At 42.0% G+C, this 23887-nt stretch overlaps 2 protein-coding genes across 3 annotated transcripts in view; one reads left to right on the forward strand and one right to left on the reverse strand.

Annotated features, from left to right (window-relative positions):
- The first annotated feature begins 340 nt into the window (after positions 1 to 340).
- Positions 341 to 5151, forward strand: LOC109478101 (leucine-rich repeat-containing protein 3B-like). Of its 2 annotated transcripts, XM_019779587.1 has the most exons (3): positions 341 to 461; positions 1715 to 1820; positions 4794 to 5151. In XM_019779587.1, exons 1-3 carry the CDS (start codon positions 363 to 365, stop codon positions 4892 to 4894), a joined length of 306 nt encoding a protein of 101 aa, XP_019635146.1. In that variant the 5' UTR covers positions 341 to 362; the 3' UTR covers positions 4895 to 5151. The 2 variants fall into 2 exon arrangements, with proteins under 2 accessions (XP_019635146.1, XP_019635145.1); XM_019779586.1 differs by lacking the exons at positions 341 to 461; positions 1715 to 1820 and adding an exon at positions 3065 to 4039.
- A 2538-nt stretch (positions 5152 to 7689) lies between these two features.
- The window catches only part of LOC109477989 (histone deacetylase 5-like), a 62157-nt gene continuing 45959 nt past the window's right edge, over positions 7690 to 23887 (reverse strand). Inside the window, exons 9-34 of the mRNA XM_019779442.1 lie at positions 22850 to 22958; positions 22256 to 22373; positions 21720 to 21841; positions 21154 to 21279; positions 20333 to 20445; positions 19565 to 19708; positions 18749 to 19004; positions 18191 to 18314; positions 17735 to 17840; positions 16726 to 16878; positions 16091 to 16127; positions 15787 to 15867; positions 15180 to 15313; positions 14687 to 14736; positions 14450 to 14517; positions 14182 to 14231; positions 13651 to 13758; positions 13388 to 13443; positions 12964 to 13051; positions 12496 to 12615; positions 11524 to 11621; positions 10952 to 11070; positions 10311 to 10380; positions 9974 to 10037; positions 9478 to 9722; positions 7690 to 9051 (exon numbers count right to left, since the gene is read on the reverse strand). Of these exons, the coding sequence (XP_019635001.1) occupies positions 9006 to 9051; positions 9478 to 9722; positions 9974 to 10037; positions 10311 to 10380; positions 10952 to 11070; positions 11524 to 11621; positions 12496 to 12615; positions 12964 to 13051; positions 13388 to 13443; positions 13651 to 13758; positions 14182 to 14231; positions 14450 to 14517; positions 14687 to 14736; positions 15180 to 15313; positions 15787 to 15867; positions 16091 to 16127; positions 16726 to 16878; positions 17735 to 17840; positions 18191 to 18314; positions 18749 to 19004; positions 19565 to 19708; positions 20333 to 20445; positions 21154 to 21279; positions 21720 to 21841; positions 22256 to 22373; positions 22850 to 22958 (2805 nt within the window). The 3' untranslated portion in view covers positions 7690 to 9005. The remainder of the gene's footprint in view (positions 9052 to 9477; positions 9723 to 9973; positions 10038 to 10310; positions 10381 to 10951; positions 11071 to 11523; positions 11622 to 12495; positions 12616 to 12963; positions 13052 to 13387; positions 13444 to 13650; positions 13759 to 14181; positions 14232 to 14449; positions 14518 to 14686; positions 14737 to 15179; positions 15314 to 15786; positions 15868 to 16090; positions 16128 to 16725; positions 16879 to 17734; positions 17841 to 18190; positions 18315 to 18748; positions 19005 to 19564; positions 19709 to 20332; positions 20446 to 21153; positions 21280 to 21719; positions 21842 to 22255; positions 22374 to 22849; positions 22959 to 23887) is intronic.

The following is a 23887-nucleotide window of genomic DNA, read 5'->3' on the forward strand; positions in this document are numbered from 1 at the left end:
CAACAATGTTTCCGCACGCTTTCACAACCTGAACGCCCACATATTAGCGACCAAGGGTGGTGAGCCCACCATCTTGCTTCTTTGAACTGTCGCGCGCGGACTCTTGTGCGCATGTACACCATCATTTTGCGGCACATGTGCTCTTTACCCATTTCGGGTTACGGGTTTCACGTCAATCTGACGATTTGCAGCACTGTCGTGACTCTTTGGCCCAAGTTACAGGAAGCGGAATTTCTTGTTTTGTTTTCTAGGAACAGGCCAAAATCAATGCGCGCGCGGACGTCATCCATAAAATTTACTTGGTGTGGCCTTTTCTTCACAACCTGAGTATGGAATATACAACCATAGCCTGCTTCTGGGCTATGTTGTTAGCCTGTGCGGGGAAAATGGTCGCTTGCCCGGCCGGATGTTACTGTGACGCTCCCGACATGAAAGTCTCCTGTACCGGCGCCGATATCACGGTTTGTACACCACGTTCCCTACTAACTAGTAGGGCCAGGGAGGGCCTATCAATTTTATCAAATTGATAGAACCAAGCTCTCTAGATCTACTAATTAGTCTGACAAGGAAGGTTCTATCAAGATGTTTTATCAAATTGATAGAACCAAGTTCTCTACTAATTAGTAGGGTTAGAGAGGTTCTATCAACATGTTTTATCAAATTTAAAGAACCAAGCTCTCTAGATCTATTAATTGGTCTGACAAGGAAGGTTCTATCAAGCTGTTTTATCAAATTGATAGAACCAAGTTCTCTACTAATTAGTAGGGTCAGAGAGGTTCTATCAACATGTTCTATCAAATTGATAGAACCAAGCTCTCTACTAATTAGTCCGACAAGGAAGGTAATTTGATAGAACCAACTTCTATCAAATTGATCTATCAAATTGATAGAACCAAATGCTATCAAATTGATAGAAACAAATTCTATCACATTGATAGAACCAAGTTCTCTACTAATTAGTCTGGCCAGAAAGCTTCTATCAATTTGATAGAACCAAGTTCTATCAACTTGATAGATCCAAGTTCTCTACTAATTAATCTGACCATGTAGATATCAAATTGACAGGGACAAGTTCTATCAAATTCATGGAACCAAGATCTCTTCTAATAAGTCTGACCAGGAGGTTCTATCACTTGGTCCTCCTTGGTCTAAGGTTGAAAGGTCCTTGGTGTAACGTTGACCCCATAGACATTGTGTAATTTCATTAGGTACCCTAAGAACACCACATTGTAAAGAAAGCGTATTATCGATGGCTTGAAGAGTGTCTTGAACACCTTGATAGCTAAAGTGTGTAAACATTAGGAATTGCTGATGTTGCATCTTTTTTTAATTCACCGTTCTCCCTTCAATTTTGGATCTAGATTTAAAATGATAGTTGTTTGAAATGTTAAAACTACCAGGCCACAGGTAAAATTAATGTGACCTTTATGATGTTGATAGTAAAGATGTTGATAATGGTGTTGATTATGATGACAATGATGATGATGATGATGCTGATAATGATGTTGATAATATTATTGATGATGCTTATCTTACCTCTGTATGTTGATGCTGTTGCTAATGCTTCTGATGGCATTTTTGTCGATGATTGTATTGATGATGATGATGGCGGCGGTAACGGTAACGATGATGGTAAAGATGTTCATGATGTCATCGATGATGCTGATATTACCTCTGTATGAATGTAAGACACAACAATGTCACTTTCCCACAGGAGATACCGAAGAACATTCCCGCAGACACAAGATTCTTAGACATTGGCTCCACCTCAATCACCACCATAAGAAAGGGAGATTTTCACAATCTGCACAACTTACGAGGTGAGTGTTAAGTTAGTTAACCCTTGTCCTGCTGACATTCCTGGCACAATATTTTTCAGTAATTTCATGTCTTACTAGTAATTAGATCATAGACCCCCATTTTTTTACCCTGCAGTGGCATAGTTACTTCCGCATTCGTTGCGTTTTTCTGCGTTTCTGCGGTGTGATGCGTTGCAGGAGAAATACCCCCAAATCGTACCTATACAGGGTGCTATATAGATGGTACTGTATGTGCAGAACAACAATTGTTGTGCTACGCAGGACAAGGGTTTTGAGTCCTGAAGTATTTCAGTTACCCGACAGACCCAGCAACAACAACAACCCTAGCTTTTTGGGAAGGCATACCGCTGGTAAAGGAATACAATATTTGTCATATTACTATATATCTGTCATATTACTATATATAGAGGTAAAACGTTGTAGAATATAATGATATTCTCTTAATTTCTAATGCAGTATTAAAGTTATACAAAGGTGTAGTAGGCCACTTTGACCTTCAAAAAGGGAGAATCCCTACCTATCTAGTACTTAACGATTATATTTTGGGTTACTTTGTTATGATAATTGCTGACATACATGTACATGATCGTCATGTCCCCAGCTCTGGATCTGGGAAACAACAAGATCTCAGCCATTGAAGAAGGCGCATTCCAGGGAGCAGAAAATATGACATCGCTTTCACTTAACAACAACCGCAAACTCTCACTGTCAACCATCGTCCCAACCATATTCAACGATCTTCATAACCTCACCTATTTCTACGGACAAAACAACAGCCTGGGGGTTATATCCAGCGCCCTTTTCGAGCAAAGTCACCACCTTTGGCAAATCTTAATGGACCATAGCGGCATAGCAAAATTAGAACCACGATGTTTTGCTAACCTTACTCAACTTTCGATGCTGGATCTTTCAAACAATCACATCAAAAGCATCGGCAAAGACGTCTTTGCCGGAAGCTCAAAACTACAAAGCTTGTTTCTCGGTAGCAACGAGTTAATACACATCGACGTAGGGGCATTTGTCACACAGTCAACGCTGATGTTTCTCACACTTGATCATAACATGTTAGAGTCCATCACTGGTGTCTTTGATGGACTAACCCAGATGGTTTCTCTGACCCTCAGTAACAACGCGATTCGTGTCATAAAAAACGGAACATTCAAGGATCAAAGAAGCCTCCACTCCTTCGACATAAGCAGTAACGAACTTGAGGACGCGGAAAACGCCTTGGAAGACTTGGGTGACCTTGCTCAGATCAACTTGAGCAACAATCGTTTGGCGAAGGTGTCACTCAAAGGCATGCCCTATCTCTCAGATGTCTGGCTGAACGACAACAATCTAACAAGCGCTCCTTCTGACATGAATGACTTGAAACAAATCTACACCATGGACCTCTCTAGTAACCCGATACAAACCCTAGCACCCAGTCAGTTCAAAGACCTCGGGTCACTGTTGAAATTAGACATCTCTAATATATCTGCTATTAAAGCTGGCGGTTTAGAAGACGATTTTTTGATCGGCCTCGATAATTTGATAGAACTCTGGCTGGAGAGAAACGAACTTGGAGTCATTCCGACAAAGGCGCTCTGTCCTGTCGTCAGTCAAATCCAAATCTTAAACCTCAACCAAAATCGAATCAACTCGACTCAGGAAGAGGATCTCGCTTGTTTCCAGAACCTGACAAAGGTGATGTTAGCGAAAAATCTTCTCACGAAAATTCCAGAGTGTCTCAAAAGCCTCCCAAAGCTGGAAAGACTAGACATTTCAGGAAACCCGATTGTTCAAATACCGTATCAGTCCCTCACGAATTTTACAAGCCTCACAGACTTAGACCTAAGCAACAGCAAGATCGAATTGATAGACAGGCAGGCATTTTATAATCTAGACTACATGGAAACCTTAAACATTGCCAGTACCAAACTGACCTGGCTACCCAGCGGCATCTTTAACATGACAACATTCTCAGAAAAACTTGGTCTTGAGGGAAACCAGTGGACTTGCGACTGCCAAATGCATGGTTTTGCTCAGGACTTGCACTCGGCCAAGCTTAAAAACCTAGCTAACATTAAATGCTCAGCACCAGAGCGATACAAGGGTTACAACCTGTTGGATATCCCCCTGGCGAATCTCACCTGCAATTGCAACCATCAAGGAGCGCCATCTGTCGACATGAGCGGGAGTGACAACCAGACAAAGTACTTGCAGTCGGCCACATTGAAGTGAGTCAAACTGTTTTTCTCACCAGAAATTTTCTACTGAATCACTCAGTCTTCCTCAGCTATCTGACCCAAATGTTGTGGACATGTGATTTTTCCCACGTGTGACGTCAGCAAAGGGTCAAAGGTTGTCTGAAGCGTAAATGTAATTTACCAACTTTCATGCAAACTGTTTTTCAGTTTTGGCCAATCTTTTTGCATACAGTGTTAATCGACGTCCACCAAGTTGGTCATAATACACTAATATTCCACCTAAGAACCCAGCTTTAGTGTAGGTTGAGGTTTTGTGGCGTTTTGCAGGGTTTACAGTCAAGATATCGTAGGACGAAATGAGAGCAGATACAGTACCTTCTCTCTCGAGTCTGCCATCTTGAATTCACCGCTCATGATCACATGACTAGCGCTGGTCCAATAATCGCCTAGCCTACTAGGGCCATGTTGATTTGATTATATGGATGACATCCCCTGGCAACCCCAAAACTGATGCGAGAAGAAAAAACATTGTATTGCTCAGTTTCTTCTTTTGCGATCAAATCAAGTCAGTGTCGTCTGTCACAATGATAACCATACATGTGAATGTATTTGACTTTGAGTACGAAATGATCGAACAATGCAGTTTTTTTGGGTTAGACCAGGTGAAGGTAAACATTATGCATTTGCTTTGCAACTGTTACCTTAAAGTTATCAATACTTCCATATACATGTATTTTCTTCTTGAAACATCACACATGATTTAATGAGTTCTCTATCCCATCAGGTGTGCTGTACACAGTTGTCCCGTTGCCAAGGTATTCTGGTCCACTCCAATCGGATTCGTCCTCTCTCATGACGTCACCGAGATTCCCGGATATGACGTAGGCGCCGACGGAACTCTCGTCATCAAGGCTGCGGCACTGGAGGATGCCGGGAACTACAGTTGCACGGCAGTGAACTACATAGGGAAGGACGTTAAGTATCACGTGCTTAAAGTTTGGTAACTTGATTTCCTATTTGGCCAGATACCACGTATTTGGAGTAAACTTTAGAACTACAAAGATCAGTGACAGTAGGTATGATATTGTAAAAAGGCGGGAAGAGTCTGTGTATAAATTTTGAATCCCCGAAAAGTTTTCAAACCCAAGTGACCACATTGTGTATTACAGAAATGAATGTACTATAATGATATGATGCGGTGAATGCTGAACGTTGTCGATATACATATAAATGTACACAGTAGTGTCAGTATTAGCCTGTCCTTGGTACTGAATGTACATGTAGTACTAATTATATCCCCAAAGTGTGTCTGTCCTTGGTGCTGAAAGCCATCAACTGCAATATGCATAACAGATTGAACTGTATTACATGGCCTCTCATGTGCTGTTCTATATCCTTACTATGTGAAAACGACCTTTTCGACCCTTAAGCACTGATCAGTATTTTTTGCAAGCTACTGTTACTTTATTGTAATGCACTACATACACTTACACACGATACCAAAACACACGAGACTCGGTTTACGGTCACTCCTGGAAGAATTTTATTCTCTCGCCAGTTCAAGGAAAAGTCGATCCGTGTCAGTTGAAGTACAGGAACGTATGATTCCAACACAAGCACCAGTCAATCAAAAAAACAATAGTCACATACCATCCTTCCTACGTATAGTTTTTAATTCAATTACTGCAACTGCAAAAGCCACTTCATGGAATGATGGTTACATTGCTGAATCGTATACCACAAAACTTTACATTGCCAGTGACTCCCCGAGCAAAACGACTACAAAAGCCATTAAGCCTACAACGGTAACAGTGGCGGCTACATAATGCTCTGCAAGTATAGGGCTTGAGATCTATATTGGACTTTGCTGTCGAAATAAAGCAGTCAAAACATCAATATCTTACATGTCTGTGGCATCTTTTGGGCCAACTGAACGTAACTTCGGTTACATACTTAACATTATATCTGCTTGCACAGTTCTTTTTCCACAGGTCTCCGGTTTTCAATAGGAAAAAATATAGATGAAAGTAATTTTGGGGTGATTTATTTATATAGCTCCGTGAGCAGTTAAATAAATGTCAAGCCCTAGATTCTGTGTTGTGGCATCTTCTTGGGTATTATGGATGACATGATTTGTACACAATGTTTTTTTTTAGTTCCGACCTTTGATCTAATCCCCAAGCAGACATACAAGTTGTACCATTTCGGTTGTCCCGAGTATGTAAATGTGAGACATGCAGGGTTGTCCCTAGTATGTAAATGAGAGACATGCAAATGAGTGACCTAAGAGGAAAACAAAAACAAGCTGCTTGGAGATTAGTTGATCTCTATGTTGGATGTTCTCTTATGTACAAATTAGTTTTCAAAAGCATTTGCAAGATTGACCTTAACCTTTTGGACATGATGCTGCATGTTATATCTCTAATCAAAATTCTGCGCCGACTTTTCACAAACTTGTCAACACATTACATCGAAGTACAAGTATGTGTGGATAGACTTTTGACAAGTCTATCCAGGTATTCACAATGTCCTAAAAATCAAATACTCTTGCTGTCATCGTCATTCAAAATAGATTCTGATTTCAAAAAGCCAACCAATGCTTTTAACTACGTCACCAGCACCACTTTAAGCATCGAGGATGTAGAAGAAAGTTGCTGACTTGAAAATAAGTACATGTCGAAACAGAGGTCTTTTACATACATTGTATCAGCTGGATACAGGGAATGTTCTTACAGTCAAACCTTCTACGATGCCACAACACACGGCACTGAGCGACGCTGCAGTCATCACAGTGCGTCTCTCAACTTGTAAGTTTTATCTGTGATCTCCGTAAAAAATCATTCCGAAGCAAGGTTGAACTCTGGCATTTCGAACGTGGATTGCTCATTCTTCGACAAATAATTGAGTTGGACTGTCAAATATATAATAATTGAAATTTCTCCAAAAAGAGTTCAACTTTGCTTCAGAGTGCTTCTTTTGTCAACCACGAGGTGTGTTAACAAACCTCAAACTCCAACAGACATGGGTGCCCCAATGAATTGTGGGAAGGGGTCTCTGTTTCTATCAATCCCATGATGCAGTGGCTTTCAAACAATCACACTAAAATTTAGGAAGGAGAGACAATATTTTTGTGCCTCTAAGGTTTACCCTTATAAATGTAAAAAAAAAAAGAATAACGAAAAAGCATAGTTTAGAATGCTTTCTGTGTTGAGCATATCAACATATTCTTCTATGTTCCGTCTACACTGTTTCTCTGGCTTTGTATTAGCAAATATGGCAAGGCAATTGGAAGTACTTTAGGCCAGAAATACATTTTATGATACCAATAAAAGCTGTTTGTTGCAACAACCTATTTTACAAAAAAAAGTTTTACTCCTTGTACAGACTGTTCAAATCTTAAGTCCGAAATCCTGCTTAGAAATTTCCTTTTAGAATTTTTTTGTCTCAACAACAAAGAAGGGACAATTTATCTGCACAGCCTCAGAATGGGGATACATTTTTAAGCTGTTCTCGTTCAAACGTATCGCTTCAATACCATGTGTGTGTGTGTGTGCATGCATGTGTGTTTGTGAATGTGTGTGTGTGTGTTTGTGTGTGTGTGTGCATGTGTGTGTCTGTGTGTGTGTGTGCATGTGCTTGTGTGTGTGCATGTGCTTGTGTGTGTGCGTATGTGTGTGTTTGTGTGTGAGAGAGGGGCTAACCCGTCTTACAAAGGAGCAACCATGTTTGTTGGGGCATTGACGTAACCACAGACAACACCTAGCAGGAAGCAGCTTTCGTTGCCCAACAGCCAGAGGCCCTACCACAAGCACTGGTCTACATACATGTACAATTCTCTAACAGCTGTAGGCACGACATTTCATATACAATTTTTACGCTGTACACTATCAACAGTTACAGGTCACTTGTACACGAACTTGTACTACACATATCAATTTCTTTTAAACTCACATCTCAAAAATAAAGGCATAGGAGTGGAAGGAAGTATATGCGATGATATTTCGGACGTACCACTCCTTATCCCAAGCCCACCACAAGGAGTGGGTTTCTTCAAACTTTCTCCTGAAAAGCAAGATATGTACACCAGGACAACTTCAGTCATCGCTTTTCGTTTTTTTTTAACCAACAACAACAGACATCCTCCTAAGTCGCTCTCCTCTAAAAGCCATCTATAAAATCTCTCTTTTATCAAATTTCGTCGACGGACTACAACAACTCTTTTTTACCTGTTTCCCTAGCAACGACACGCCCTGCGGATTAGTCGGCAAAAAGTAGTCAAACATTTACATCGAGCCACCATCTATCGAAAAAATCCATCCCTCAGCGAGCAAAGAGCAAAACTGATGTCCTCTGACTGAACAGTCCTTTCAGAAATTGCCTGTTCCCGCTGACTGGCAAGCATCACCGAGTATTGCTCTCAACCGATGCCTGCTTACCACTGCCCTTTTGCAATCATAAGTATCAATCTTGTATATATATATTTATATATATAATGAATTCATAAAAATAAGAAGGAAATTTTGTCGACATTAATGAGAAAAGTATACATTTGTCAACACCACGTTACGAGCTCTGATGAGGTGGTCACCACCGCTAGCGTTATTCTACGAGTTTCGACGCAACGCACACAGAACGACATGATCCCACGTGTAAAACGGAAGAGAATAAGAAAAAAAAAGACCGAGAGAAAAACACTTGGTACAAAGTTATCATCATTTTCGTCGTGAGTAGAAAGGACTAGTAATAATATGTTATGAGACCGACCACGATAAACCAGATACAAAGACACTGCACGGTCCTGTACAATCTGTACACTTAGAGAGTACACGGGCTGGGCACGGGACACACGGTGGAGGCATGGTTCTGCAACTACACAAAGGAGCTCCCCCGACTCCCGAGTCTCTACGAGAAACCATCGTCCAGGGACGGGGGGTGGTGGGCCGTCGGGAAGTCGACGTCGACCCAAAACCTACGCACACGACGGCGGGCGCAACCTTCAGGCAGCTGCACTGTCCTCCTCCATGGGTTCCGCTGCTTCAGCCCTGTAGGAAGCATAAAACACGGTAAACAAAAACTCAACAACAAACAAACACGTATCAAAGCACTTATTGATATGTCATGTGGGATACGTAAATGTACAAGTATAAACTAATGAAAGGTAGTGGCTGCTACTTGAAATGTCTGGCCATTTCCAAAATCATATCCAGTTGCTTGTCATGAGTAACTTGTTTTTGGCAGGACTTTCTCTTATGCTGCTGATATATAAAAGGTTCCCAACATAACACACAAGCGCGCGCACACTAACACATGCACACACATCTACACACACACACACACACACACACACACACACACTACAAACACACACACACTACACACACACACACACACACACACTACACACACACAGTCACAAAGCAAAAACAACACTGCCATTTTTCACAAGGAAAATTATAAAAGACACCAACCTGTTGGCAGACGCAGGCATCCCAACTCCCGGCGCCGAAGCCACGCTGAGCGACGCGAGCGCGCTGACAGTGTCAGCCTCCTCCTTCTCCCTCTCGTAGGCTTCGAACAGCGAGTACCCGACCGTGCTGGCGTAGCGCGACAGCGAGGACCAATGGGGCGACTGCAGGCGGATGGTCTGCTCCAGAGATGCGACTGCGTTTTTGTTGGGCGGCTGCTCGATGATTTCCTTTGGCAAGGGTGGCAACTGCAGACAGGGAAAACACACAAGAACTTTCAACAAACATACATTTAACAAGCAGCAATTTAATTCCGAAGAAACAATTTAAATCCAGACTCCAGGCCAATAACTCCAGAATGATTTACTCCATTAAGTTTATATTTCTATTGGGTACATGGCAGAGGGTGACAATTATGCAGAATGCATTAATTGGTCCCCAAGGAGTAGTCAATTATATATAATTATACTAATTAGATAATTCATGTAGTATCAATTACCTCATCCCCAAGCAGTGCTTGTACACACATCTCTGAGCAGTCACAGATAGCTGCAAGATCATACCTACAACAAAGGAAGTGAAAAACAGAAAATTACATCAAGGACATTGTACACTTGATTAAATAAAAAAGTTTCGTTTAATACTTAATCCTTAATGCTTTATCCTTAATTCAAACCTACAAAATTTATGTATTTTTGATATTTTATACATGGCCAGAAATCATGTCAGCGTTTACTGTATATGACTTATTGTGAAACAAAATGGACGGTGACTATATCTTTAATATCATCAGTTGAATAATTAGACTTACAATATTATCAGTTGAACAGACTTACCCTCCCTCCAGTGCCAGCACAACTCGCCCCCCTGCAACACTCATCAGCTGTTTGGTCATGTGACCAAAACCTGTAGAATCAGAACAAAATGGTAGCTTTCATCAATATTTCAGTTTGGTGTAATAAAGCCAGCTGCCGCTGCGCCACGTGCCTGCAAAGCTGGCATTTCACCAGCTATACTGATACAGAAACTGGTGTGTTACGCCAAAGGGCAGTTATACAGGCTATACAGATACAGAAGCTGGTGTGTTACGACGAAGGGCAGTTACATATACCAGCTATACAGATACAGAAGCTGGTGTTAGGCAAAAGGGCTTCAAACAAGTTAGATGTGCAAAGGTTTGGTGTAATGTAGCCAGTTGCCATCACACCATGTGCCTGTGAAGGTGGCGTGTTATGCCGAAGGGCAGTTATACCGGCTATACAGATACAGAAGCTGGTGTGTTATGCCGAAGGGCAGTTATACCGGCTATACAGATACAGAAGCTGGTGTGTTATGCCGAAGGGCAGTTATACCGGCTATACAGAGACAGAAGCTGGTGTGTTACGCCTAACTGTTATACCGGCTATACAAATACAGATAGAGAAGCTAGTGTGTTATGCCGAAGGGTTATTCCGGCTATACAGATACAGATACGTACACTTGGGCGTGACCTTGTAGCCACCCAGTTGAGGGGCGTGGCCTTCTGCGGTGTCGAACCCTGCAGACACGAGCACCAGGTCAGGCGAGAACTCCACCGCAATCGGCATCACCACCGTTCTGCGGAAATTATCGTCAAAGATTACCAATCAGTTTCATATTCAAATGTTTTTCTATGCAAATGAAAAACACATTGTCTCAGCTAAGCAACTGTCCCTCTCTGGGCACTGTCTAGTACATAGTATCACCGAAGTGGCGATTTAAACATTCTTAATTTGTGTCTGTTTTTGAGAGTTGTAATGTCCTGCAGCAGTATTTTGCTGCTCGTGACAAAAATTTTACCCCATCTGTCATCTTTGATGGACAAAAATCTTTGTGATATGGAAAGAGATGCCATTAAACTAACCAGCAAAATCTGCCCCTCAAAAGGCAGGAAGTAGCTGTTCAGAGGGTTAAAGGTTTCAAAAATTTTTCCAGTCCCCCATGGATTGTCAAGATGGTGATACGTCAAACAAAATTGAGATGACAGAAAAAAAAATTTCAGGCTGCTTGGTACCATGCCCATCATCTCACCTGAATGCTGCCATGTACTCTGCGTCTCCCATGGGTGGCTCCAACCCTCCAAGGAAAGAGATGTTCACGTTCTTGCCCAGACCTGCCCCGTTACCACACTGTGTAAGACACAAAACATCCGAATAAAGTTTCATCAGGTTGGTAAAGTATAGGAAACTGGAGTTAACTCCAGTCAGAAGCTCTGAGGAAGTTGTCTGATAGACACGAAACGTCAGCACTCTAGGTAAGATAATAATTTATTGGTTGTGTAAATGATAACTCCTATCCCAGAAAACAAAACAGACACATCTGTGAATTACTTCATCAGGTAAGTCAATGAAGGAAGAAACTTTCTTTTTACACAGAGGTTTATTCAGCCAACGTGAACCAGTCAGAATTGCCCTGAGGAAGGTGACATACGGTCACTCAGATGTTGGCTGAATAAACTGTGTGATTGTGTAAAAAAAAGAGTCTCTTTATTCAAAACAGCTACATGTATCAACAGCCTGAATCTGTCAATAAATATCCTGAATTTGTATCCCGAGAGTGTACTAGAGCTAAACAAAATGGCAGCCAAGCTAGCTGCAATACCTACCCATCTCATCATGGAAAGCTACAGAGAGAGTGTACTAAAGCTAAAAACACCAGGCTAGTTGAAGTATGGACTGACCTCATCGGGGGCGCCTGTTCCTGGGAAGAAGTTTCCGCTATCCCAGCGGTGCAGGGAGACATACAGCACCTGCGCATCCTCGTAAAACACTAGTCACAAGCTACAGAAAACCCCTATATTCTAGCTGCAGTACCAGCTTACCTCATCGGGGCGCCTGTCCCTGGGAAGAAGTTTCCGCTGTCCCAGCGATGCAGGGAGACGTACAGAACCTGCGCATCCTCGTAAAACACTAGTCACAAGCTACAGAAAACCCCTATATTCTAGCTGCAGTACCGGCTTACGACACTGGGGGCGCCTATATTCTAACTACAGTACCAGCTTACCTCATCGGGGGCGCCTGTTCCTGGGAAGAAGTTTCCGCTGTCCCAGCGATGCAGGGAGACGTACAGAACCTGCGCATCCTCGTAAAACATCTGCTGCGTCCCATTACCATGGTGCACATCCTGGGGGGAGGGGGCAGCATCATGTTAACTCGTATACATGTACATGTAACATTGCCCATTTTTAAAAATACATTGTAGGACAAAATTTTAACACTTTAAATATCCTCAGATATAAATATATCAAAATGCAGAATACATGATGTACATATGAACTGGAAGAACTGTGCATATTAGGAGTAAAATAGAATGTGGTGGGGGGGGAGGCGGTCAGGAGGCATCACATGTTAGTAACTGTCATATAACATTCACCAACTTGAAGCAAATAAAGATATACATTTTGTAGCTACTGGTATAATATTCAAAACAGGCCAAACTTTTCTAACATGTAATAATAAGACATTGACGTACCCAGTCAACTATTAGCACTTTGTTCAACTTCAATCTTTGTACTAAAAGTCTCGCTGTGACTGCAATTGAGTTGAAGAAACAGAATCCCCTGCAAACGAAAAAAACAAAGTTTTAACATGTTAGATCTGCAGAAATTGGACATTACAATGTATTGTAATTACCATTGTGCATACCTTGTGTTCACCTTGCAAATGTTAATCTCTTTGCCATCATTTATCATTGGGTGGGGAACTGGACTTGCGCTTTTGAATTTCCTGTATATACTGTTTTGCCTGTCTTAAAGTTGCGTTTGTTTTTCTTTATTATATGTATTTATTTAGTGGTGCCGTAAACATAAGTGCTTTCCACTTGAGTGCGGCACCACCAAGTCTTGTACCTTTCTATATGTGAATGAATAAAAAAAAAATGTTAATAAAACACTTACATGGCCTGGTCAATCTCAGCATGGTGGCCTGGAGGTCTGACTACAGCAAAGCCATTCTGGAAAAAATAAAGATGTTTCTTTTATTCTTCATTGATCAGGAAAACTGTATGCATCAACATACAATAAAAATACCAAATTATAAAAATCTGAATGAGTTCCTCCAAAGAAATAGTTGACCAGTCTGACCTGCTTGATGTAGTTTTGGCTTAAAATCGAAATATTCTGGCCCTGGATAAAACAACTTGACCTTGTATTGCACTGACCTTGAGCTCTCCCTGTGCGACCTTGAAAGCCAGTTCTATGACGCATCCTGCCGCCATGCGCAGGGCGCTGGGCGAGTGCAGCTCGTTCCAGATCGTGTCTGCATCAACCTAGAAAAAAGGGAAAAAGAAAAGTGATCTCGATCCAGTTTAGGCTCACTAAAGATCTAATCTCCCACTGGTCGTGACAGAGAAGACAGACGCTATGTACAGTATTTACAGGTTCATTGTACCGGGGAAATTCCCTTAACTCGTTTCAACAAGCACAATGAACAGTTACATAGTTTGTAGACCAGAACTTAATGTATCCTAAGGACTGTGCCCCCTTCCAGTAGCATGCATGCCGGGTGAGCAACAACAGCCAGGATTCAAACTCCCAACCTCTTGGTCCTGAGGCATGGACTACATGTATGCACACTACACTATTATACAGCATTCACAGTCAACATTCACATTTAGTATGAAGTCCAGTCCTTTTTTTATGGAAACAAATAGGATAACTTTAAGATGACTCCAGAGAAAGATAAGACTTACCCCCAGTCCCCCACACGGAAGATACTTGAAACTCTTTTGCAGACTTCCAGCTATGCAAAAGAACACAAACATTATGAAAATTAAATTCTGACATGTCACATTTACACAATGTTAAAAAAAACATTTCTCATGATTCTGCTGGGTACCCAAAGATTGACACAATGATGGATTTTATGATGAACCTCCCACTTCTATTATAGCTATAACATTTCTATTACTAACTATTATTTAGGTACATTGTTGGGCAAAATTTTACTAACAAACTTACCCAGTTTCTTGCTGTCTTGTTTCTGTCGATGTAGTGGATTGGTCCCATATAAATACACATGCTGCTCACTGGAAGACGTCATGAAAACAAGAAAAAGTTAATTCCAAATCACACATACTTGTACGATCAGACCAATCCAATATATGGGTCTTGGATGTCTATTTTTCTCTCTTCTAAAATTTAGCTGAAAAAATGTCAACAAACATAGTCTAGATACATGTAACTGTGTGTACTCACCTATGACAGGTTTTTAACTCATCTATAGTTGCTTTTCTTGATCGTACTCTCTGGAAAGAGAAGAAACTTTTTGGTTAAACTGGCAGTTAAACAATCTTATAACAAGACTTACATGTAAGTTATGGAGCTCTACCTTATTAAGAAAGGTATATAAGTGAGAACTTCATGTACTTGTGTCATTCAGCCTCTGTACACTTAAAGAAGCCACACAGGCAAAATCGGCCGTGTGACAGGCTGAATAAAAGTTCTAAACGGGAACTATGCAGCTCCAGATGTCTTACTGAGGAACGACTGCATGTGCGAGATGTCGGTTAGCTTGAGGAATGAATCTCCTCTACTATATATAGTGTAGTTGGATCACTTGAGATCGCCAATGTCTGATAACAAAAAAAATCCCTACCTACCGAACCTGATTTTTTCAGGGCTGAAACAGGAACAGCATTTGTTTTCCTAGGCCTAAGGAGAGATTGTGTAACTAACACAGGGTTTTCACCTCACATCTGTTGACTAGCCCTGTCTCCTGTAGTCTGGACCAGACACTCTGGATGCGGCCGGAGTGTTCCGGGTGGTAACTGTTGTTTCCGCAGCTGCAGGAGTGCTTCAGCATCAGGGGATCGTACACAACACCTGCAGAGGGGGGCAGAGAGAAAACTTAGGTTAACATCCCCCTAAGGATGATTAGAGAACTTTCCCTTAAACAAAAATCATACATTTTACACCTGTTTTTGTTCTTACTAGAAAGAATTACCACATGTGTATGTCTATGTTTCAAGTTTTTCTCTAACAAAAAACTGTATATAAGGTATTTTTTCAGTTACTAATATCTGAAATTATTACATAAAATGGCAAGACACTAGGTTCTGACCAGCATTTAGTTACTGATGTTTGTTTGTATGTTTGTTAACTTTGAAAACAGTGAAAGACCAATTATGTTAGATCCAAACACCTGGGAAGGCTTCTTAGCGATAACTGTGTTAGATTTTTCAACACGCCAGAAGTGTGGCTCTCCTCAAACTTAGCTTTACGTCCCATCCCAAGGGCAAAACATTTGGGCCGGCTGAAGGGATTCGTACCCAGAACCTTTAGTCAACAAGTCTTACCTGTGGTGAAGACAGACTTGACAGAGTTGTAGGTAGCCGGAGAGGACTGTGCTCTGGATAGTGGTCTGTGGGCACTAGTCCCTGTAGACAAAAACAAAACATCAGGGAAAGTTAGTCTTAACATGAATTTGCGCAACATCTATCGCAGCAATCACACTATTATAATACAGTTACCAAGCCTACACATCTACAGTTGTATACATCAATATTGTAGAAAACAATACCTGTCGTATATTACTCTGATAGTATCCTAATTACATTATATTTCTACTCTTGTTTGTAATAGAACAGTATCTTAACTCACCGTCAATGTTCATATCTAATTGTCGACAGGTCTCCTCCTACAAAATAATCAAAAGAGACAAATTATTAATCCAAGTGAAACTAGATTAAGGTAACATTTGCAAAGCAAATGCAAAACGTTTACCTTCGCATAGGGTCTGCTCTGTTAATTCTTACTCAAACACATTCATATATAATCAGACAGGAATCTAAATCCCTCCTGCTATAAAATTGTGACATGATGTAACTCAACATCAGTTACCATGGTGACAGACGTCTGGTTCAGGTCATTGACCTTACTTGTTTGGAGAAGAAGAAGAGGAAACAGAGCAAAAACAATATATTTTTTTTTACCTTCGGTAAACATAATAAATATGTTAAAACCTTAACTTCTCATGACACAATGGGATTTGTATTACTATTAATACCAAAATTTGGATTTCTTTAACTGTGACCCCTGACCTTTTCACCCCAAACGTAATCAGAACTGATAGTATTTGTGAACTATGACCCCTGACCTCTTCACCCCAAAATGTAATCAGAATTAGTTTAAATTTGTGACCCATGACAGCTGACCTCTACACCCAAAAACATAATTTAACCATGACCCCTGACCTCTTCACCCCAAACATAATTTTGTTAACTATGCCCCCTGACCTCTTCGTTTTCCTCATCGCTGTCGAGCGGCTCCTGTTTGACGGTGACCTGCGTGACCTCCTTCAGCTCGTCCTCCGTCTCCTCAGGGTGAGGCTCCGGGCGTGGCTGCTTCGCGATGTCCCCGTTACCCAGCTGCTGCTTGTTCACTACATGCTGAAGAGAAGTAGTATAGGGAGTTACTCCACTATTACAACAATCAGGAGGCTTGACATACAACTACAAAGAACTGGTGGCGGCATCCACAAGAACTGACTAAGCTGCTTAGCGATGTCCCCGTTACCCAGCTGCTGCTTGTTCACTACATGCTGTAGGAGAGAAGAAGTAGTATAGGGAGTTACACCAGTATCATAACAATCAGGAGGCTCCGGGCCGGGCTGCTTAGCGATGTCCCCGTTTCACAGCTGCTGCTTGTTAACAACATGCTGTGTGGAAGTGGTAGTAAACAGAGTTATGCCACTATTAGAACAATCAGGAGACTTGTCATACAACCACAAGAACTGACTACACTGCTTAGCGATGTCCCCGTTACCCAGCTGCTGCTTGTTTACAACATGCTGGAGATAGGAGGCAGTTTAAGGAGTTATGCTGCAGGACCATAGAAAGCTCCAAGGGGGCCTAAAATGTAATCAGTTCGAGGTCTCATCAAGACCTATCCACCTACAAAGTTTCATGACAATCCATCTATAGCTTCTTGAGAAATGGTGCTAAACTACTCACACACAGACATGCCTGTCCTTGGTACTGAACACCACACACACACACACACACACACACACACACACACACACACACACGCACACGCACACACACACACAAACATGCCTGTCCTTGGTACTGAACACCACACACACACACACACACATAAAAAAGACCCACCTGCCTGAGCAGTGCCTGCATGTAATGCTGCAGGTGCAGCACCTGTTGAACATGCCTGTTCTTAGTACTGAACAACACATCCACACACACATGCACACACTCACTCACACACACACACATGAAGAAGTCCCACCTGTCTGAGCAGGGCCTGCATGTAGTGCTGTGGGTGGAGCACCTGTTGTTGCAGGTGGTGCATGTGAGTACCCGGCAGTGGCGCTGAGTGGGTCCGACCAAGGGGTCTGTAGAGACACGAAGAAAAATTTTATCAGGTTGGTGAATGATTCAACAACAAAGTTCTTTCATTTCCAAACACTTGCTGTCATGTTTCAATGAATAAAACAGCGATTCACAGAAACTCTACAAATATTTTCTTGATTTCAATACCTTAGGAAAATAAAGGATTCAAGTTGGGACTTGTTTCTGCGCTGTTTTCAATGCCCAAAGTGTGAAATACTTAATCAGATGCAACTGTGCTAATGTGAGACAGTACTGTATTTGTCAACATCATACAGACTGCCATATTCAAAATATTTACAGTTTTCGTGCCGTGAAATTGCATTGGATGCATTTAATGCTTGTTGTTGCTTACTTGTGTAGCCGGCGTGGTATTGCATTGGGTGGCTGGTTGTCAGGCCTGGACACTCCCGTGGACATGGTTGTGCTGATCATCGCTACCGTCGACGCCGGCCCTGCTAGCTCACCATGTCTCGCTCCTGTAATTAGAGAGGTTTTGTTAAGAACAACACCGTAGATTTGTCAATGAAGGTTAGAAATCCAGGAAATGAAATACGCTCGGACTTTCTCAAACAACTGGATTGCTAGAGTAACAGTTTTCTTGTGAATCCCTGTAGATCATCTGATTTCTTAACATGAAATCTAATTCCATGTCACTACCTCACCAATACATAATGAACATTTTAATATGTGACAGATATGACCAACAATGCAATGACTGCCATCTAGCAAATGAAGAAGGACCTGCACTGACTTTTAGTAAGAGAAAGGCTAGGGTTTGCATGCATTTTTTTTCACACATAAGCAAAGTTCACACTGTTAAAGTTAAGTGCAGCTAGCTAGTCCATTTCCCAGGCTGCTAACTTACCAAACGCAATACTAAAAGTGGATTTATCGTATCTAAAAGTCCTACCTGCCAACAGATGTTGCACAGTTACAGGAGGGATCCCCTGCTGCTCCAGTGCCTTCATCCGTGCGTGGATGAGGTTGGGGTTCCCGGGCGGGAACGACTGGTTGAGTTCGGACTCCATGCCGCCGTGCATGGCCAGGTGCGCCAGTCCGGACTGGGTGGGGATCATGTGACCGGTCAGCGGCTGGCCGAGCCGCGCCGCCGCCATGGCGCGAAGTTCCGCCTCGCGAGACAGCGCTGACTGTACCACCTTCTCTCCCTGTAAGGGCAGGATTAAGAAATGTCAGGAGGGTTTAGTGCCCATGTTGATTTCCATAGCCCTTGGGCGACACACAGTTATGCAAGGCACTACAGCAGGGGGCTAGTCCGCTGGTAGTGCTGTGTGTTTGACCTTCCCACACTCTTTCTCATATGTGCTGAGTCCTAAACAGAGAAAGAAGTGTGTTCCATTTTTAAAGTCTTTGGTATGACCCGGCCGGGGTTTGAACTCACGACCTCCCGGTTACAAAGCGAGCACTCTACCAATTGAGCTATTGCACCCGAAAATTAACACTTTCTCTAAACCTTATCCTGCATAACATCAACCCATAGGACACAGGCAAATCGCAGGCTACCATCAGGCCTAAGCATTGTTGTGCAAGCAAATCTAACCCTCGGATAACAAGGAACAACTGACGATAAACCGGATAGATAGTGAGTGCTTGACTGAGTTTCTGCACACCCGCACCGGTACAAGTAATATTCTAAAAATTGCCTGCACCAGACAAGCTGCTTGAGTAACTGTTTTTTGGTGCAATAAGACAAAGTTTTTTGCCTCACCGTCTGCGTGGTGTCAGCAGAGCTTGAAGAGTTGGCCAGCCCCAGGGAGATGTTGGGTAGAGATGGGGAGGTGTACAGGGTGAAGTCTGCAGCATTTCCACCCACCATCCTGCCAGGAACAACAGTTGGTGGTACTCCTGCCTCCTGCTGACAAAAATGTAGTAAATTTAACATCCAAAGAAGCCCTAAAAAACATGGGTTTCGCGCAGGTGTGGTATGTTCTTCATGAAATGAGACAGGGAGGTGTACACTGGTGAATTCTGCCGGATGGACACCGGCCTCTTGCTGGCAAAAGTGGAGACATTATAACCTTTGAATGGCCATAATTCGTGTTTTGTGATAGCATATTGGCAGAGTGTAATGTACCTGTGCGAAACCTGTAATGTACTGTGCTTAGCACTTAAGCAAGACGCTCAAAATTCTGATGCAACTTTGACCAAACATCAGCCAATAATCGTGAAAAATCCAGTACATTCTGCCAACTGTGCCTCATGTGCTTGGCATACACCACAGGGACTGTTACAGTTTCAGTTTCTCTCAACTTAAAAAAAATAGCGAAAATCAAACTGTCCAGAGTTGCAATTACCTCGTGGTTGGCAGCTACATGTACATATGACCAGTTACAGTAACACGTACCCCATGGTTGGCAGCTATGATCATGTTACAGTTTCTCTCAACACGAAAAACAAAACGAAAAGTACAAACTGTCCAGTGATGCGTACCTCGTGGTTGGCCGCTATGACCAGTTACAGTAACAACTACACGTACCTCGTGATTAGCCGCTATGACCATGTTGCTGTGGCTGGATCTGGGTGAGCTGGGTCCCGAGCCAGGAGCACTCTTACAGGACGACGTGTCCACACCAGTGGGCGACAGGTCAACTACACGGGCAGAAAAGTTTAACATAGAATGTTTCAGTTTCGGTTTATTCATTTCACCAGCAGTAACAACCTGTTTTTCAGGCAATGACGGGTATACAAACTTTACAATATTACGGTATCACATATGATACAGTGACATAACAAAAAAAAGAAGAAGGTTAATCGAAACTAAAGATGATTTGTCTTTAAAAATCTTCACCAACAATCAATAGGGCCTTTACTTTTCTATAAGCTTTGGATATTTCTTATATGTTTTGACTGGTCTTCTATTTTGTCACTTTCTTTCTTTCTTTGGGTGGGAGACTGATCAACTACACACACATAAGTTTACCAAAGAACGTTACAAAAACACAGTCAACTAACAAAAATTAACTGCAAAGTTACCGGCACTTTTGTTCAAATTACATTGTGTGTGTGTATATTCTTAAATTATTTGTAAACCATCACCAAACAACCCTTCGGTAACTGATTTAGACAAACCATCTACCTACTAATGTTGCCTTTGGGCACGAAGTACGGATCGGACACATACAGTACACAATGTAGGGAGAAGGCTTTTACATTTCAAAAGTTAGACAATGCTGTAAACATTTATGCAATGCATATACAGAGGAAGTAGGGAGAAGGTTAAAGTTAGGAAAGTTAGACAACGTTGATGTAAACATTTACCCAATGCATGTACATTGTAGGGAACGGTCGGGTTCTCACTTGATAAGGGTTTTCTCGTTTTAAAGCTGCCTCCGATCCCGTCGCGCCGCCGTAAAAGCGGGCTGCTTCGCCGCTCCGCGACCTTCTGTTTCAAGCGCGATCGGACCTTCAGGTTCGGCTCAGAGGCTGCGAGGGAGACAAAAACATTCATCAGCAAATTTTAGAAAAAGTGTTATACATAAAAATAGCTACGATTAATAATAATCACAAAAGAAACTACAGGAGAAAGGTGATGCTCTATGCAAGGGTAAGCACACTTCCAACTTTTAAAAGATAAATTTGATTTGATTTAATGACATGTACAATTAAAAGGTGGGACACAGGCAGCTATTGCTGGTGTTGTGTCCCACACATAGAAACAAATACACGTACAGGATAGGACAATACTCATTTTCACTTGAGTCAAGTGAGGAAAGTCGTGTAAAGTGCCTTTCCCAAGGGCACTAGATCGGTAGCATATCAGGACTTGAACCTGGGACCTCTTGGTTCAGAGTCGAGCACTCTGCTGCTACGTCACACAACCCCACTTTATCATGGTTTTGGTTAAGTTTGCTCTTCAGCCCTACCTGTTTTTCTGAGTGGGAAGTCTGCATTGCTCCCGTAAGTCCCCAGCATCGGGTGTCCCTTGTACGCTGCCGCCGCGGCCAGGTCTCCTGACATGGGCATGTGACCCAGGGACCCATGCGGCCTGCAAAACATTCAGAAAACATTTTTTTTCAATTCTTTTATTTCAACACTTCTTACAAGACATGGCGAAGGCACACTCAAGTTTTTCCAACAGTTACATTTATGAACAGATGACATACTCATTTTCACCTGAGTTAGTGAGGAAATTCATGTGAGTTCCTTTCCCAAGGTGAAAATAAGTATTTAAGTTTTAGTTAGGGACGTCCCTTGGATAGGACGGGAAAAGGTCCTGTGTTCGGGGAGAGCCACACCCCACGTACATTAAAGAACCATCCACGCCTTTCGAAAAAGAGTAGGGGCATGCCCCGGTGTGCAATGGTTCAAATACTACTATCTGATGATTCACTACTGACTCCAGGAAGAGTAGTGTGAAACTTGCACTAATGGAGATCCTAAAACAAACAAAGAAACAAACCAGTGTGCCATGCTGAGAGGTGTGGACTGGTGCAGGCTGTTGGCCGCCGCCTCTCGCTGCTTCTTACTCAGGATGAACGTCTGTAACTTCTCTTTCACCTCGGTGGAGGCCATTGCACCTGGGGAAAACAAGAAATACTTTAAACTAGAAACTTAAGGTAACATTTGCAAAACAAATGCATGTTTACCTTTGCATATGGTCTGCTTTGCTAATTCTCACTAAAACACAATAAAAATATGGTCAGACAGGAGTCTAAATCCCTCCTGATATAAAATTGCAACATGATGTAACCCAACACTAGTTACCATGGTAACAGACAGTCTGGTTCAGGTCATTGACCTTTTTGGTTTGGAGAAGATGAAGAAGATGAAACATAGCAAAAACGAATAATATTCAATATGTTTTCCTTCAGTAAACATATTAGTGTTCTAGCTAGTATAAGCTAAAGTGTAGGGACTTTTCTGTGATTTTTGCACCCCCTATCCTGTGATTTAGGCCCCTTTTCTGTTTTTCAACCAATGTAGGAATGTTTCATTCTCTTTTTATGAAGTATTCAGTTCTCTGATTTCTAATGTCCACAAGAGAGATATTTACTGTTTTCTTTCTTCTTCCCGGCCAGGAGTTGTTTCTGTCGTTCGGACTGTTTCTCCTGGAGTTTTCCCCTGGCCTGGGCCAGCTCCTGTTGTTCTCTCAGGGCATGCAGCTGGAAAACACACGCAGAACAGTTACACATGGAGTTAGTCAAGATACCAGTGCAATGGACCTATCACATTATTACGTCACAGTTTGTTTACCTGTTCTAAAGAACATTCTGGATGGTCAGTTAACACTGGTCAGTTTAAATTGGGAAGTTCAGTTTCCCGATTTCAAGGCAGCCATCTTGGTGATCCAATTTTCTAACTTTTTTTCTACTGAAGATACAGTTAACTTTTACATGTCATTGGAAAGAGCATGATTTCCCTTGCATCATGATGTCTTTAATTTGGTCATAACATGTAACGTTACGGAAGTATTCCATTTTGAAAGTTGCCCAACTCAGTGGTCTATTGGTTGGACCACATGAACAAGTAACAGCCAATACTGGCCCCTTCGTAGACCACATGGCCTAGCATAGGTCCAGCCCAGTGCAAATGAGTTATAATTGGCCATTCCACACTGTAAAATACACTCGCATAATGAGTTATCACACCTTGCTTGTCAGTGTAATTAGCACATGTCTGACAGTTTTACCAGTAGAATGACTCATTTGCATGGCCCATGGGCCTTCACTGAGGCCACTGGGCTAAGTAAGGCCCAGTCTAGTTCACCAGGTCCAAACAATGATTGCTAAATCCACTTTACAATATATACAATAGGTATATACTAGTACACTGTATTATATCAAGTGGAAGTAAAGGGAATGAGAGAAGTATTCGATTTCACTTTATCAGGTCACAGTTTAACTATTTTTTTAGTTTGTAAGCTTGACTTTAGAACATCTGCCAAATAAGAAAGAGAAAGTATAAAAATTAATTGACCTTCTTTAGAAGTCATCTTCATGTCTGCCTAGCCCTACAATGTAGGTTTATTGGCAGCAAGGAGGTTTCTTTTAAACCTCCTTGTTGGCAGGTTGCACATTGTTAGTAACAATTG

The sequence above is a fragment of the Branchiostoma belcheri genome, unplaced genomic scaffold (assembly GCF_001625305.1).
Source record: "Branchiostoma belcheri isolate BF01 breed outbred unplaced genomic scaffold, Haploidv18h27 scaffold42, whole genome shotgun sequence".
NCBI classification, from domain to species: domain Eukaryota; kingdom Metazoa; phylum Chordata; class Leptocardii; order Amphioxiformes; family Branchiostomatidae; genus Branchiostoma; species Branchiostoma belcheri.

Bases quoted from the DNA above. Each gene is read 5' to 3' on its own strand.
- LOC109478101 (XM_019779586.1), top strand. From the start codon at position 3,120: ATGCCCTATCTCTCAGATGTCTGGCTGAACGACAACAATCTAACAAGC. The intron at 4,040-4,793 runs GTGAGTCAAACT...CTATCCCATCAG, and splicing joins TTGCAGTCGGCCACATTGAA to GTGTGCTGTACACAGTTGTC.